This window comes from Arachis hypogaea, chromosome 6, assembly GCF_003086295.3.
Source record: "Arachis hypogaea cultivar Tifrunner chromosome 6, arahy.Tifrunner.gnm2.J5K5, whole genome shotgun sequence".
Taxonomy (NCBI): domain Eukaryota; kingdom Viridiplantae; phylum Streptophyta; class Magnoliopsida; order Fabales; family Fabaceae; genus Arachis; species Arachis hypogaea.
This window is the reverse complement of record NC_092041.1, coordinates 6,230,428-6,247,759: the sequence shown is the minus strand read 5'-3', so window position 1 is coordinate 6,247,759 and position 17,332 is coordinate 6,230,428. Positions and strand designations below refer to the sequence as shown.

Sequence of the window (17,332 nt, the reverse complement as noted above, 5' to 3'; positions counted from 1 at the left end):
CATGTGTTTAAAATCTTAAACTCTATTAAATCTAAATAGTTGATAAAATAAAAAATATTCTCTAGTTTTAGATGCGTAGTTAGAGAACCCAAATTTCAAACGGTGAAAATTGAGGTGCAGCCGTGAAATTGATAATTGACAGTTGTTAAATAATTTAATTGATTTAACTAAATTTTTATCTAACAACTCTCTATTATTAATTTCATGTGAAGTTGACTGTGTCTGTACCTAAATTTTTACTGTTCCAAAATTAACAGAAGCTTATCTTTTATTTTTCAAACATTTTTAGTGTGCTAAAATTTTACTTATAATTATTTTTATTTAAAAATTATTAGAAGATTTGATTGTGAATTTGTACCTTTTATTATATAATTCTTTATTAATACGGTATAATTAAAAAACTAAAATTTGTGTCCTTTTAGGTACAAAAAGAATTAATATCATATAATAAATGGGAGAGGATTGAATAATATAATAATAAGAGTTTTGTGAAGGGACAACGTAGAATTGTTACATTTTCAATTTGCGAATGATACGATCTTATTTTGTTCACAGGAAGCGGAGACACTGGTGATTTATAAGAGACTTCTGCATTATTTTGAGTTGATGTCTGGCCTGGGTATCAACTTTGAGAAGTCGAGCCTAATTCCAGTTAACTGTGAGAAGGAATGGGTCTTGAATATGTGTGATTTGTTGGGATGTGCTGAAGCGATGTTACCTGTCAGGTACTTAGAAATTTTTTTTGGCGCTAATCCTCGGTTGGTGAAGATCTGGAAACCAATCATAGACAAGGTAAAAGACAAGCTGAGCTTATGAAAAGCTAAATTTCTTAACAAAGCGGGTAAGTTGGTACTCATAAAATCTGTCCTCAATAGCCTGTCAATTTACTACTTAAACTTGTATAAGATACCAAAGGCGGTTGTAGAAAAGATAATTGGACTGCAGAGAATGTTCTTATATGGAGTAAAGAAGATGGAAAAAATGAGATACCACTAGTGAAATGGGAGGTAGTTCAAGCCCCCCAAAAAACTAGGTGGCTTGGGGGTGGAAGATGCGTTAATCAGAAATGCGTCACTTCTATTCAAGTGGTGGTGGCGCTTCTCAAAGGAGGACTACCCGCTTTTAAAGAAGGTTGTATGCTCTTGTAATCAGTTGGACCCAACTGTAATGCTGTTAAACCACCGTTTGCCATCAAAAGGAGGTCCGTGGAAAGATATTTGCCAGTTGAATATTAAGGAGCACCAGGTAAGAGATATGATGATTCGTGGGTTGTCCATGGAAGTGGAAAACGGCAGAAGCACTCGTTTTTGGGAGGATACTTGGTTACAAGGTTGATTATTAAAAGATTATTTTCCGAGACTCTTCTCTGTTTCAAATCAACAAGGATTGGTAATAGGGGACTATGAATTTTGGGATGGGTTAAAGTGGGTATGAAACTTTCAGTGGAGGAGGAAACTCTTCCAATGGGAGGTGGAGTTGCTCAATCAGCTTCGCGACTGGTTATGTGTTGTAAGATTATCGGTTGATAGAGCGGATTCAGTTGTATGAAAATTTGACAAACAATGTGTTTTTTCTACTAATTCTTTTGTGCAGGTATTGCAGAAAGAGACTCTTTCAGAGGTCATCACAAACTACAGTTTCACTAATTCCATTTGGAGAGGATTGGTTCCTCCAAGAGTTGAACTATTTGCATGGTTTGTTTTAGTAGGAAGGGTCAACACGAAGGAAAGGCTGAGTAGATTCGGCATTATTAATCAAAATGACAATATATGTGTGTTGTGCAAAAAGGACATAGAATCAGTTCATCATTTATTTTTTGCCTGTGAATTTACGTGGCAAGTATGGTGTGCTTGGTTGACGCGTGCTGATAGAGTTTGGACTGCTTCGGGGACCGTTAAAGAGTTTTATGAGAGTTGAACTGAAGTACCAGGTGACAAGTCTAAGCAAAAGAAATGACTGATAGGATTCTGTGCAGTTATTTAGAACATTTGGTTAGAGCGGAACAGCAGAGTTTTCCAGAGAGTAGAGACAAATGTTGAAGGTGTTAAGATTATGTCCTTCTTGAATTATAGGGAATGGTGTCGAGTTGATCCGTTTGGTTGTTGATGGCAATGTCGGAGATGACAACGGATTATACATTGTTATTTGTGTTTATGTCTTGTTTTGTTGTGCTTTCCTTTCTACTCTACTTTATTAGGTTGAGTTCCCTTTGTTCAAAAAAAAAAAAAATTATGCTACGTGTACATCAAAATCAGTTACTAAAGTCAGTTACTAGTATAAAATACATACTAAAATACAAATATATATTGAAAATAAATTAAACTTCTCATGTATTTGTATACAAATATATTGGTGGCTGATTTTAGTAACTGATTTTGATGTACGAATAGCATTTTTATAATAATAAATATGTTGTCCATAAAGAAAATTAAATTTTCTTTTTCCCCATGAACATGCAAGAATCTTTCTTCATAATTTCTGTGGTTGTTTTGTTAGGTTATTGCCCTAAATGGCGAGTAGATTTGGCATAGTGCCATGACCAGAATTGGATGAGAAGCGTCTACGTCCCTACTCAATGTACTTGAAAGAAAGAAAGAATGAAAGAAAGAAAGAAAGAAAGAAAGAAGGATCGGAGAGTGCATGTTTCGTTGATGATGCTTACAATTTCATGGTTCACTCTTTTGTATATATTATCTTTGTAATTAGTTTGGTAAAGGTTTGGCGTTAATAATTGTGGTGGGTTCATTGTTTTGTGTGAGTGCATCTATCTCTCTATCTATCTATAATTCAACGTAACACAGCAAAATCATGTGTGCATAATTATAACCTGTATGGACGGTTGGCCCATCTTTGCACGGATAAGTTTTATTAAATAATAATAACAAAGATTTGGTTTAAATTTCAAAAACCGGGGCTTAAGAAATTAATAAAATCATTGACATTTATGTATCTCAATCCTTGTTAATATATTGTAAGCAATTCAAGCTTTGCAATAATCATGGAGGCTCTGGTGTCCTTTTTCGTCATTGTCTCTCTTTTTTTTCCCTTTTGTGATGAGCTTTTGATTTGTTGTTAAAAAAAAGGTCCGAACACAATCATTTAAAATTAAGGACATGATTAAATATCAAATACTACAATGTTAGAGAAAGTTTTGATAATTGCGTACCATATTATAATACTAATAATTGTCTAATAGGCAAATTTTAATTCTGGACATTATATTATATATTTATCCATACTATACACTTACATACCCAATATTTTTAAAGAGTTTTTATCTACCACTTAGTCTTGTCAAAATTTAAACTTGATCCGTCATCTTATAACTCGGTCTTTATTATGTATCATGAATTATAACTCAGCGTTAATTATCATTCATTTTTTTCTTGTAACTGACACTTTCATTACCAATTTAATGACCATCATTTCAATCTTAATGACCAAACGGTCATAACATGAATATCATTCATCAATTCTATGTCTATAAAAAGAATCTTCTATATCTAATCTCAGGGAGTAACATAATAAGTTCTATATCATGTCTTACAGTCTATGTTCATAGAATTATTACACACAACACATGATAATTTCTATTTCATGTCTTACATTCTATATTCATAGAATTATTCTTATACCTCTTAAACACTTACCGGCTTAAGCGTCGGAATGTCTTTTGCAAGTATCCACCCCTTGTTCTCTCCTTACCGACGTATAACTCATTCTAACGAGAAATTTAAAGATATTCATCGACGGACAAACTATACACCGACCAAATTCAGCAAGAACAAAATTTAAATTCAAATACAGTGTATTAAAAAACATGCTAATATATCATCTTAACTCCATTTCAGCTATGCGGACACTTTCAACTTTAAAATATGAGATAAAGTAGGACCACCTAAACAAATTAAAGAAGCCTGCCAAGAAGGGATCATTAATATATAGATCTGAATTAGGGAATAAACTAAGTATAAGTCAATGAGATATATGTCAACTTAAGTATTTGTATATTTGCATGTCCTTTAAAATTAAAGGAGAGCAACTAATATTTATTATATGTTTTATCTTAAAAAAAAAAACGATTCGGTGCATAAATATAACAGGATTTAAAAAAGAATTACATCCAAAAAATTTAATTAAGCTTAATCTAAGAAAAAGTAAAAAATTATCTATATTTATTTTTATATAAAATTAATAATTAAAAATTTTTAAATAATAATTTAATAAAATATATTAAATTATCTAATTATTTTTAAATATCAACTTCACACAAAAATAATTAGAAATGAGTTTTTACTTTTATTTTTTCTTTTTCTTCGAAAAATTGTCAAATAGCTAAGTTTGACGACTGATAGCTTCTTTGGATAAATTATTATTTTGATATCGTTTATGTTAAATCTTAATTTGATCCTTAATTTTTTAAACGTGTTATTTCAGTTTAAAAAAATGTCAAACGAATTTAATATTATTTTATTATTAAATTTGACTCAAATAATTAATAAAAAAATTTTATATTAGTAATTATTAGTTAATTAATTTTATTTACATACTGAAATCGACTATTATATTGACTTTTAAATATATTAATTGTTCGTGTCAAATTTATTTATAAAATAATATTAAATTTAGTTAAAATTTATTAGTACTAAACTAAAATGTTTAAAATATTAAACATTAAATTAAAATTTAGTATTAGAAACCAAAATAATAATAACTTCTTTTATCATATCATTACAAGGTTAGTTAACTTATGTAAGTGATATTTATTGACATAAAACAATAAGTTAAGAAGGCGTCGAAGGACGTCCGAATAAGAGTGATTCAAAAAGTTTTCAGAAGAGCATAATTCCATCATTTACATACATTTATAAATTTTTTTAAAATTCGTCCTTAATAGAAAAAGGGCAAAAAAGAAAAAAAAAAGGGGGGGAAAAGATGCTAGTTTTTGCGGCAAATCAAAATGGGGTAGATGAAGACTACAAGAGGAGTGGGTGGAGCCCATGAGAGATGGGCAGCGTCCACTTGGAGGCATCCTGAGCCCCAAGCCCATGTGGGCCCACATTTTGTAGGGCACTTGGCACCCTTGAAGCATATGCAAATGCAAAGATTAGATAGGGACGGAGACGGTGTTGAGTTGAAGAAAGAAACTCTGATCATTCGGCGTGGATTTCACGTGCATGGTTGAAATTCACGTGACTCTATTTTCTCTCCTTTCCAACTCGGATGGATGGATATATGCGCCACTGCCCTCTGCCACTCTCTTCTCTTCTTTTTCTGGCTCCTCATTTTCATCAAATCACTTGTACTTCCACACCCACAATGTCAGAACATGTTTTTCCATCAACATAGATACACTACAACAACATTCTGCTAATATCATCATCATCATGTAAATAATTAAATATAATATTCCTACATCATGGTTGAATGTGCATGTGCTGCATGCTCATCTGTTATTATTAGCTCATCATTTAGTGCCATCAAATTCAATATTCCTTCTTGTTTTTTCTCATCTTTGCATTAATAAGCATGCACATAGATGATAGAACAATTAGCTCGCCAATGCTTGCTTTATCTGAATTTGAATCCAACCAACAGCTAATAATTGTTTTGATTCTTCATGTCATTGCTTACACAGCTAAAAAGAAGCAAATGGGACACTTGAAATTTGAAAAGTATAAAATGTTAGATAATTCTATGATGAAGAGGTTTTTGTGTGAAAAGAATAAAATAATATATAATTTATGTTAAAAAATTAATAAAAATAAAATAATACATTCTCTTAAATAAGTATTTAATTATCTATTAAAGAAAATCTTTAAAAGTTTTTATTGTAATTATTGCAGCTGATTAAAAACTTATTAGTTACTTACATAACATTTTCTTTTAAGAATATACTTGAGTTATACCTAAACTCTATTACTCCCACAAGTAAAGGGTAAAAGTACTAAATACTTTATCCCTTCAATCAGTATTTCTAAAAAAATTAAAAGGAATATTCTTTTGGGCATGTAAAAGTAAGATTATAATGAGAAGCAAAAAAAGTTATTCTATTCTGTTCTTTCACTTTTTATTTTTTCTATTTTTTCATTTTGACTCACTATTTGAACACATATTCTGTCTTTGATGGAATATTAAAAGACCATGCAAAGACACAACCTCTAGAAATTACCCATCTATTCTAACTCACTATATGAATATAACCCGCCAGCCACCCCTTTCAGTAAAATACATAAGAAATTGTTTTTCCAAACTCTCGAATATCCAAGCAACAATAAGAGAGATACAAATTAGAGGTAAAAAAGTCACCAAAAAAAAAAATTAGAGGTAAAAAGAAATTAAAAGAAAAATTGTCATAATCTTATGAATCATGATAGAGGATAATGTTAATAAATGGATTGGTTGGCTGAATGATTAAAGAGGAGGAGAAGCTGATAATGTATTGTAGTCTACTAGACACTAGTCTTTGACCCTAATAAATTGGACTTAAATACCAAGTTACTGCTTTACAATTTCTGCAGACAATTTATGTCTGCTTCTTTGCAGTTCTGCACATGACAGCCATTCCCATGTAACAACCACGGATTTTTTAAATACTAAATCTTAAATCCTTGCATGCGCAGCCAACAACACAGAACTGAGCAGGTGCTATCACTTATCAGCACTCTAATCTATGGTGCTATGAAACAACTAAACAAATATTCCGGTTGTCTCCTTACATATATATATACACACACACATCATTACTGGAGAGATATAATAGTATAGTAATAACATGCTTAGGAACTAATAATGCTGATAAGACCAATATAGTTCTCTATCTACTGTATTAATCGCTCAAGAATGTCTAAGGTACAGGGTGCTAAACTTTTTTATCAACCAAAATAAAAAATAATACATGTATTCTTGTGCATAAAGTATATATAAGAAAAGGAATGCCATGCATTACTGAAGACTGAAGAGAGAAACATCAGCATGGTAGCAATTATGTAATAAAATGCTAAAAAACTGTCATTTTTAAAAGGATGAAGTGCCCGTATGCACGTTGTTATATATATTTTCCTGCGTGCCCATAACGCTTTGATGATTGCAATCAAAAGCAAATAAATATTAAATAACTCAATTCAAAACAAATGACAGAAGCTGGTCAGGACACCTAGTACAATGCCATACTATCAACGATCCACGAGGAAAAACATAGGAAGAAAAATCTGAAAAGATTTTCTGAGCTGTCACGCTACTACAGTCAGAAGTATTGGTGGGTCGTTAATCAACAGTTACACCAAACGTAAGAAATAAATAAACCAACCAAGAATAACAAAATTCTAATTTAATCCTATTACATGTATATTAAAATTAGTCATTTATATAAAATATATATTAAAAATAAATTAAATAATATATATTTATATATAAATATACAACGATTAATTTTAGTATACAAATATAATTTTTAATTCTCCTTAGGTGGAAACATAACAATAAGAAATGATTTTTTTTTATATGCTAGATGTATGCAGTCCAGCAATGCAACTTGATCACCTGACATAAAAGCAGGTTAAGATAAACATGGTTAATTTGGTTAGTTGAAAGAAACATACAAGAAGTAGCATGCTGCATGAGTACCTTTACCAAGCAGCGCCAGCTGTTTTTAATTTGTTACTTAGAAAATATAAGGCTCTCCATAGGTTGCAAGACTCCTAATTTGATCCAATGGAAGATCTTTACAAGGCGTGCCTAGCACTAACCAGTACATCTTTGGTTAAGAAAATTTCATATTCTCCAAGAACCAGACTCTTAAATCAAGCACGTTGTTCTTCCTTCTTTGGGAGTGGACAGGGAACTCCAGCGTTTGGTTGCGAAAATTGCATTCTACTAATTGTCAATGGTTATGCATGTATTTCGTATCATTGTACGTGTGAATGGTTTCTGATGTTTTCGACACTTCCATATTTGATTGTCATTTCTTTGCAGATGCCCTTGAAACAATAACCCTTCAACTATAAACAATAACCCTTCAACTATAAATCCTGAATCCTGTAACAACATAGCCACAATCGAATTTAGTTTAAATTAGAATAGGTGTATGGTGGGTCAATGGGAGAGAGCGTTGTAAAACATATCACGTAAAAAACTAAAAATAATTCATCTCGGTTGATTTCGTTACGTTAAAAGGAAGCTTTCCTTACAATTATAAACATTTGAATTAAGACATGAAAAAGATTGGCCATGCATCTCTGTCAGAAAAGGATGACTGTTGGTTCCCGGTGCCACTTGTCAACGACATGCGAAGAACTTAAAACATCAAAGAAATCATTATAACTTCAGTATTATTCTTGAAACTAAGTGAAAACGGAGCACACTAGAATCCCCCTGAATTAAGCAGTTCTGTTCATATGGTTAACATATGTTTCAACTTTCAGTCACCAATAATCTCTACACGAGCACAAGCCATTAGTGAATCGATGAAACCTATTGATATCTCTTACGATAATCTCTCTCTGAAAAATCTCCGAAGCAAACTTCATAACAGTATGACAATCACCACAAGTCCTCAAATTCTTCTTTATCCTTACAGGAGATCCAGCTGGGAGGACCAGAAGACCAAATGCAAGAGCTAATTTCTCACTGTGATACCACAAACTCTGCTCTTCAGACCCTTCTGCACTGTTGGTTGCAAACTGTGTCTCAGCAGCATATCCTCTCTTCTTTACCAATTCCTTTAGCTTCTGTAACATTTCATAGATCTCATCGGTCCTTGAATGTGACCTATCATTCACAGTGAATATAAAGGTCTTGTTCTTAACATCAATCCAGCTACATCCAATCTCTTTCCTTACCCCCTTGATCCCCATCAATTGCCTGACCTCATTAGCTTTTTCCAACATCCCATGTCGTAAATAGATATTAGAAAGAAGCACATAGTTTCCTGGATTATCTGGTTCCAACTCGAATAGCTTGTCCGCAACCTCCCTGCCCATTTCAAGATTGCCGTACTTTCCGCATGCTCCAAGCAAAGCCCCCCAAGTTGATGAGTCAGGCTTGATTGGCATTGATTCAATGAACTTCCATGCTTCATCCAACCGCCCAACACGACCAAGCAGATCAACCATGCAAGCATAATGTTCAAGCCCAGGTTCTATATTATGGATGTTATTCATGGAATTGAAGTACCTAAATCCATCTTCAACCTGTCCAGTATGGCTGCAAGCTGACAGCACAGAAACAAAAGTGATGTGCTCAGGCACAATTCCCTCTTTGAGCATGTCCTCAAATAACCCAATTGCTTCATTTGCGCAGCCATGTTGGTGGCAAACCGCTATCATAGCTGTCCAACAAACCACATTGCGATGCTCAGTTTCTTCAAATACCCGATAAGCATCAAACAAGTTCCCACATTTGCCATACATCATTACCAGTGAGCTCGATACACATGCATTTTTTACATGTCCAAGCTTTAATATCTGGTTGTGGATCAAGGTTCCTTGAGTTAAAGCAGCAATGCTAGCACAAGCATGAAGAACAGAGGAATACGAAGCTTCATCTGGCAAGAAGCCTTCCCTCTTCATGGCCCTGAAATAGCTGCAAGCTTCCTCAAAGTGTTCACTGTGTACACATCCCATGATCATTACATTCCAGGTAACAACATCTTTCTCTCCATCAGCATGGAACAACTTGGCCGCATCATCAAACAACCTGCATTTACTGTACATGTCCACCAACGAGTTCTTCACATAAACCAATACAAGTAAACCACGCTTCAAACCATTCCCATGCACCTGCTTGCCGAAATCCATGTCAACCACAGCAGCACAAGCAGCAAACACACCCGAAAAGCTAACCTGATCAGGAGGAAGCGAGGCCTGGCGGACAACCTCCCTGAAAATCCCAATAGCACGATGATACAAGTTATTTTTCAAAAACCCAACAATCAAAGAGTTCCAAGAGACAAGGTTTCTATGGGGCATTTCATCGAACACCTTCTGTGCCAAAGACATAGAGCCACACTTAGCGTACATGTCAAGCAAGGCACTAGCCACAAAGGTATCAGTGTCAAATCCATGTTTATAAACCAAAGCATGCAGTTGTTGACCGTGGGTAACAAGGTTTGTGTGGGCGCAAGCGGGCAAGACGGCAGAGAATGTGTAATTGTTGGGATAAATGCCGGTGCATCTCATGCGGTTGAAGTACGAGATGGCAAGGAATGGGTTGTTAAAACGCGAGAGGTAGGTGATGAGGGTGGTGAAAGTGACGACGTTGATGGAGGCGCGTGGGGTTGAGGTAAAGAAGAGGAGGGAGTGGTGGATGGAACCGCATTTGGCGTACAGGAGGAGGAGGTTGTTGAAGAGTATAGGGTGGGAGGCGTAGTTGGCTGTGATGATTTGGGTGTGGATTTGCGTGGCGTGTTTGAGGTTCTTGAATTGGGAAGCATTGTTGATGACGGAATTCAGCTGATCTGCTGAGTGATGATATTCATGGAATTGCACTGCAAATTTGCTTCTTCTGCTAATAACATACTGTCTTATTAGTAGAAACCCAAGTTTCATTTCATAAAAGAGATACAAGGCTAGTAACTTAGAAGAACCACTAACCAACTAATTTTCTTTGTTTTGTTGTTGGGCCAGGACTTATGATTTGGGCCTCGCCAAGGCCCAAATAGAGAAGTGGCTACAGGCTACTGGCTACCCCTTTGTTAATTAATTAATTAATTAATTATCGTAAAGCAAAAGCAAAGAATGAAAGGGGGATTAAGGTGGTTTAAAGTTTAAACAGCATGGCATCATGTGAAGTGAACGTGTCGGCCGGGGGTGGCTGGCTGGGTGCATGTGGAGGAGATGGGAAGCTAATTAGTTAAGTTCATTCGCTTTCTCCCAGATCATTGCTTTCTTAGGAAGACTTTAATTTATACTTGTGCACATTGCACCATGCCGAGTAATAATACGAGAGAATAAATTCCATATGTCAATATATGCATGCACATGGAAGGAGGCAGTGGCAGCCAGCCCAGCCACCCACACGTGAATGACGTGATGGGGTCAGGTTAAACCAATTCCTCCATTCTCGACTCCAGTTACTTCCTTCCTTCCTTCCTTTAATGCCGGCCGACCAAAAAGCCTTGCGCGTTCCCCCTATTTATCTCTTTCGCTTTTTTCAAAAATTAAAAATATTGAAAGAGTTCTCAAAATTTATTATTTTTAGTTATTAATATTTAAAAAATATAAAATAAAATATATTGTTAAATTAAAAAATATATTAAAAAATTTTAATTAATATAATTAAATAATAATTAAAAATAATAATTTATTATTTTATTTTTTTTATATATTTTAGATAGATAATTAATTTTCGACATGTCGTATGTTGTATCAAAACCTTCTAAAAATCTTGCAGCTGAACACATTTAATTGGCCGGGAAGATAAATGTAAACTCCTTAAATAAATTGAAATCTTGCAAAGTTTTGTAGATAGAAATGAGATGTTACCAATATCTATGTATCTTAACGCCGGAGATAGAGATATCGTTAAAAATAAACACGAGATCCGTGTTATTCTGTTTTTTGTTTTATTGTATTTGGATCGGTCTTAATCGTACGAGCCACGTCTTAGCTGTTGCACTGTTTCTATCATTTCAAGAATCCATTACAAAATACAAAAGCGAGCCTTTCATTATTTTGTTTACAAGTTTTCTCTCCTAAGATGAAATTTGTCCTACTTTAATGCTAGGTTCAAATATTTAACCAATTATTTTACTAAAGATTTAGGATTTGCTAGGAAACTTTTAATCCTTATTTATCTACTATTTTGTTGGATGAAAAAAAGATAATTTCCAATATATTCTCAAAACCAATAAGTAAACTAACTTTGAAAAAGATTCAAGCTTTACGAATCTAATACAACTCAAATTAAGTCATGGAATTTAATAAATTGAAAAACTTTACAAAAGAAGATGCTTAATTAAATAAGTTTAATTTTAATACACTTATAAAAAAACATTACACGATTACTTAAAATCATTAGATTCATGCATTTATAGGACTTTTTGAATTATGAATAGTAAAATAAAATATTATATATAACATTTACATAAATATAAAAAAATCGTATTAATTTTTAAAAGAATATAAAATAAATATTATAATTATTATTTTACGAAAAATATAAGAAAGAATAATGATAATTACTAAAAGAAATGAAATAAAATATTAAAATTATTAACAAATCTCAATATAATTAATTATTAAATATTAATTTATATATGATTGATTACATAATATTTTTCTAAAAAAATAGTGTGTAACACGTCAATATATTTAGCATAAAAATATAATCTGTTGTAGAATTAGAATTATTGAATTCTTGATTATTAATTATTAATGATTGATTCATTGAATCTCCGAAATATAAAAAAGTATTATAATAATAATAACTAAAAATATATGAAATGAAATATTAGAATATTACCGACAAAGTTTAACATTAATAATTATTAAATATTAATTTATGTATGGTTATTACATAATACTTTTATTAAAAAATAGTTTAAAAAATAACATGTTTAGCATCATAATACAATCTGTTGTAGATTATATAACAATGATAATGACTATTGATTATTAAAGAATCATAATAATAGTTATTAAAAAGTATAAAATAAAATATCAAAATTATTGATAAATTTTAATATAAATAATTATTGAATATTAATTTATACACAATTGATTATATAAATATTTATTTAAAAATTTATTGAAAAAAAATCCTTAGAGAAAATATAATTTGTTGTAAAATAATATAATAATTTAAGAGAGTACTAGATAAATAATGATTATTTTGAACAACATAAATAATTATTAATCAAATAAAAATACACTATAATTTTAAATTATTCACTTAAATCTTAATATTAAAATAAATATCTGTACACTTAATAAAATAAATATTCAATATACCTATTATTTATATTGTTTAATATTTTTATTGTCTATCTATAATTTTTCAATAATTTATTGTTAAAATATGCATTTGCGAAAGTAAAGGTGCCACGTGCATGATAACGGCCTTGAATTAATCCGTTGTCTGCTTCATGCTATAAATATGGAACCTCCACATTCAGAGATAGCACTATCAAATACGAAATCTTCTCAAATACAAGCAGCAGAAGCAGTTATTGTAACTTAAGTTTAATCAAAAATGGCGGAAGGCACAGCCACCTGCATAGACATCCTCCTCGCCATCATCCTTCCTCCTCTTGGGGTCTTCCTCAAGTATGGCTGCCACGTACGTTTTCTTAATTACCTTCCTTTTTATCACTTTCTCTCTTCTTAATCATTACTTTAATTAACTCTCTTGTTAATTACTTGTGCAGGTAGAGTTCTGGATCTGTTTGGTACTCACCCTTTTTGGATATCTCCCTGGAATTATTTATGCTGTTTATGCTATCACCAAGTGATCATCATCTTTGGTACGTAATAATTTCTTTTCGATCCCTTTTTTTTTTTCAATTTTTTTACTTGCTTATTTTATTTAATAAAATTATCATAGATTTCAATTAATTATATGCTAAGCCTGTCTATAACATAAAATTGTAGCTTAGAAATAATTGAAGGCAAAAGCTATTACCTTAGAATAATGAAATTCAGAATCACGTCAGTCACTAGAATATGATTCTGATATAAAGTAGAAATGGGAAAGGGACATGTAGGTCCAATAACTCCCACTAATTTGATGCTAAATAATGTTGATTAGGTGACTCATGGGCCACTTGTAACCAACTTTGCTTTCTATTTTGTCAATAATATATATAATTAAGTTCCTTTAACAAGAAGTTGCTTACAAGGTAGGACATTTTACTCACCTTATGAAGATGAATTCATGTTTTGACAGGTGGCCCAATGAACAGTATAGTTCTCAAGTGCATTCCGCGTGTTTCAGTTCAGATATTCCTGTTTTTCTGTAGCCGTTTTATCTTTCACGGGTTAATTAAAAAGTGATTCTTTTTTCTTCTTTTGTTTTATTCTCAGTGTATCACTGTCAATATCCCTTTTTTAGTGACGTGTTAATTAATTATTATTATTTTCCGTGCTTTATTTTGTTGTATGTAACAACCAAGAGTGGGACTTGATGTGGTCTCTAATATACTTGTTTGGAGTTTGGACAACCGAATGAATTGAAAGATAGTACTTGCTAGTCAGGGTCAATAATTTCGTTTACTTGTATTAGACCTCAATCCTAATTAGTAATGTATTCATTCATGTCAAAATGTTCTAATAGTTATCAATTATTATTTTCAAATTAATAAAATTGATTTATTTATCAATTATTATTCATTTATTCTCATTACACCTTATTATAGTTAGTTGTTAGAGCTCACATGATTTATGCTTTGGCCATGTCCCGCAACCATAGCCAATGCAAAACAGAAACAGGTTAAGGTGGACCATGCAATGATAATAACAGATAACACCATCATGGATTTTAGTATCATTTATATCGGTCTTTTTCTTGAAAATAACCAAAGAAGCCGTTTATTTAATTTAACTACTCTCGTATAACTTCCTTTCGGGGTCATAGTCCCCCAAAATTTTTGGAAAAAACTTAGTACTTTTCTTACATGTAGTATTAGTTACTCAATTGATTGATATTTTTGGTTTTTTCAACTCAAATATCTTAGAGAATTGGGTTTAAATCTATACTCAATTGTAATAATATACAATGTATTAGATTAATAGATGAGATGAACTTAAATAAAATTTTGAATAACTAAAACATTTAATTAAATAAATATAAAACCACAAAACCTTTTTAAAATGAAAAATGTTAGTCTACATTTTTAAAAGAGGAATGTTAGGGGCCAATAATTTTGGTGTTTTGTAACCATTAATTGGCCATCAATAGTATTTTTAATAGTGTGAGATTACATCTAATAGTATCTAATGGTGGGAGATCTATCACTTTTGTTTTGATGGTTAAGTGCTGACCAGAAAATACAAAAGTTGTTGGTTCCTAGATTTTTCCTTTTTAAATATTAATGACTAATTTTTACTTTTTAATGTTGAGTTTAGTTGAGATACAATGAGCTGAAAATAGGAGAGACTATAATTTTGTTTCTTGACGCGGTATGAGTCAAAACAGAGTTACGTGCAAGTGGTCTTATAATGTAGAACCAGAAACAAAGACCAGTCTCCATCACAACAGTGATGGAATTTCACTATTTTTCAACAGAATTATATTCACCAATCCTATCTAAGACAAATTCAGTTTCTAACCCAAACTAGACTTGACTAGGAGCTCTCCTTAACTTTTCAACAGCAAAGTGTTAACCCAACTTATAAGATGATGAGTTTGAAAAACTCTAATTTAATTTTGATGATGAACAAACATTATTGAAATATTTAATTACAAAATTATTAAATTGATTTTCACTTAACATATGTTAATTAATAATTTTGTGATGCAGGTTTTTAATTGGGCCGGAAAATAAAATGTTGCTAGCCCAAATTAAAACCAACAATCAGCCTTGCTACATGTTTCCTATTATGTGGCTGAATTGTTGTATTAATGGGCCAAGCTCAATGTTGTTGCAACCAAGCCCATATTTAATTTTGATGAAAGTTTCCTATGCTTGATCCGAAACCAAATTCATCAGGAAAGCAAATGTTATAAATGGGCTAGTTTTTATTGAACTTCAACATTAAGCCCATATCAAACCAAAGATCCAATGCTTGGTCTGATACATAATGAAAGAAAGCAAATTGGCTCCATGCTTTCTAACGGATTCCATTTCTTGTTAAGAGATGGATTTCAAATTTAATATGCTAGCATTGGGAACATGAGAGAGAATTTGACTTTGATTTGATGGGAATCATTAGGCTTCACGCTACTCCACCTAAGGGAAGTAAAAGCAACATTTTCTCAATTGATTTTGTTTACTTCATTAAATTATTTTTCTTCCAAGATTGTTTCTTCTCTCTCATCTCTTTCTTCTCTTCGGACAATACCCAGGAAATCATGGAAGCAAAAATGAGCTACCAAAAGGAAGAGAAGGCTCGCCTAAAGACCATCATGATGGCAAGAAAACATAACAAAAGAAAAGTATGCTGTGACTGAAATTATCACCAAAAGTGGTAAGATTTGGTGAGGTAATCTCGGATCCTTCATACTCAAAAAGAAAGAAGGAGATTCGCCAACAAGGAGGAGATTCTTGGAGGCATGGCTTGTCTCTGATTCTGCTCAACCACCACAGGAAGTAGCTAGAGTGGCGAAGTGATGAAAGAGGCAGAGATTAGAGAAGATGAAGTCATCATCATCATGAAGCATCAAGGGCCAGAAATCCATCTTGGAGAGCAAGCCAAGGATGGAGTGCTCGGATTGATGAAGAGTGATGACCAAGAAAGAACTAGAGGTACTTGCATGTTGGGTTTTGCATGAGTTTCCTCTTCTCTCTCTGTGGCCAAACTGGTTCTGTTTTGAAGGAAAGGAAGTTAACCTTGGTTTTGTTTCAACTGTGAAGGCTTCTCTTCTCTATAAAAGGGGTGAACAGTCACGGTTTGATTCAAGGAAAGAAAGTGAGAGTGCAAGGCACAGAAGTCTCATAGCTACCTAAGCTTACAGATTTTCTTCTCCTTCAGTGTATTCTTTTTGTAATTTTTCTGTTTAATTTTGTCATGTCTTGAGTCTCATGGAAAAAGGCAAACAGTGAGGTTTGTATGAAAAAGTCATAGAGCGGAAAAAGGCAGAGAGTGCAAAATTAAAAGAAAAAAGCCATAGATGTCCTTAGAGTTCCTTTGTTCATCTATGTTGTGTTTTATGATTCTGTGGGAATCCCCTTGTAAGTTAGGTTAGCACTTTACAATTTGTAATTTGGATGATTATAGTGAAATTCCATCATTGTTGTGATGGAGACTGGATGTAGGCTGCATTGCACTTAGCAGCTGAACCAGGATATATCCGGGTGTAATCTTCTCTCTCTGCTTCTTCATTTCTGTTTCTACTGCACAAGAGCTAAAATAAAAAATATCTCGTGCCAAGTGACGAGACAAAAGTAAAAAGTCTCGTGGCTTGGGATGAGACAAAAACAGAAAAGTCTCCTCAAAGACCAGAAAGTGTAATCAAGAAAAAGGGGCTAAGATTCAACCCCCCTTCTCTTAGCCACTGAAACCATCAATTGGTATTAGAGCTTGGTCTCAAAGAGATCAAGCTTTGCAGCTTGGAGAAAAGATCCTCATGGCAGAAAGTAGTGGCTCAAATCTGGTATCATACAATCTCACAGAAGGGCAGTCAAGCAACAGACCGCCTCTTTTCAATGGAAAAAACTATACCTATTGGAAGGAGA

At 32.7% G+C, this 17,332-nt stretch overlaps 2 protein-coding genes and 1 long non-coding RNA gene across 3 annotated transcripts; 2 read left to right on the top strand and 1 right to left on the bottom strand.

Moving 5' to 3' along the window:
- Positions 1–8,423: 8,423 nt before the first annotated feature.
- LOC112695627 (putative pentatricopeptide repeat-containing protein At5g52630) lies at positions 8,424–10,547 on the bottom strand. Its single transcript, XM_025748040.3, has one exon. It carries the CDS (start codon positions 10,545–10,547, stop codon positions 8,424–8,426), a length of 2,124 nt encoding a protein of 707 aa, XP_025603825.1.
- Positions 10,548–13,104: 2,557 nt separating this feature from the next.
- LOC112695626 (hydrophobic protein LTI6A) lies at positions 13,105–14,317 on the top strand. Its single transcript, XM_025748039.3, has 3 exons — positions 13,105–13,278; positions 13,367–13,462; positions 13,885–14,317. The coding sequence occupies exons 1-2, from the start codon at positions 13,192–13,194 to the stop codon at positions 13,448–13,450; spliced, it is 171 nt and encodes a 56-aa protein (XP_025603824.1). The 5' UTR covers positions 13,105–13,191; the 3' UTR covers positions 13,451–13,462; positions 13,885–14,317.
- Positions 14,318–15,457: 1,140 nt separating this feature from the next.
- On the top strand, positions 15,458–16,859 carry LOC140173559 (uncharacterized). The gene is made up of 2 exons (XR_011862837.1): positions 15,458–16,402; positions 16,511–16,859. It is a non-coding gene; the product is annotated as an uncharacterized lncRNA (long non-coding RNA).
- Positions 16,860–17,332: the final 473 nt, after the last annotated feature.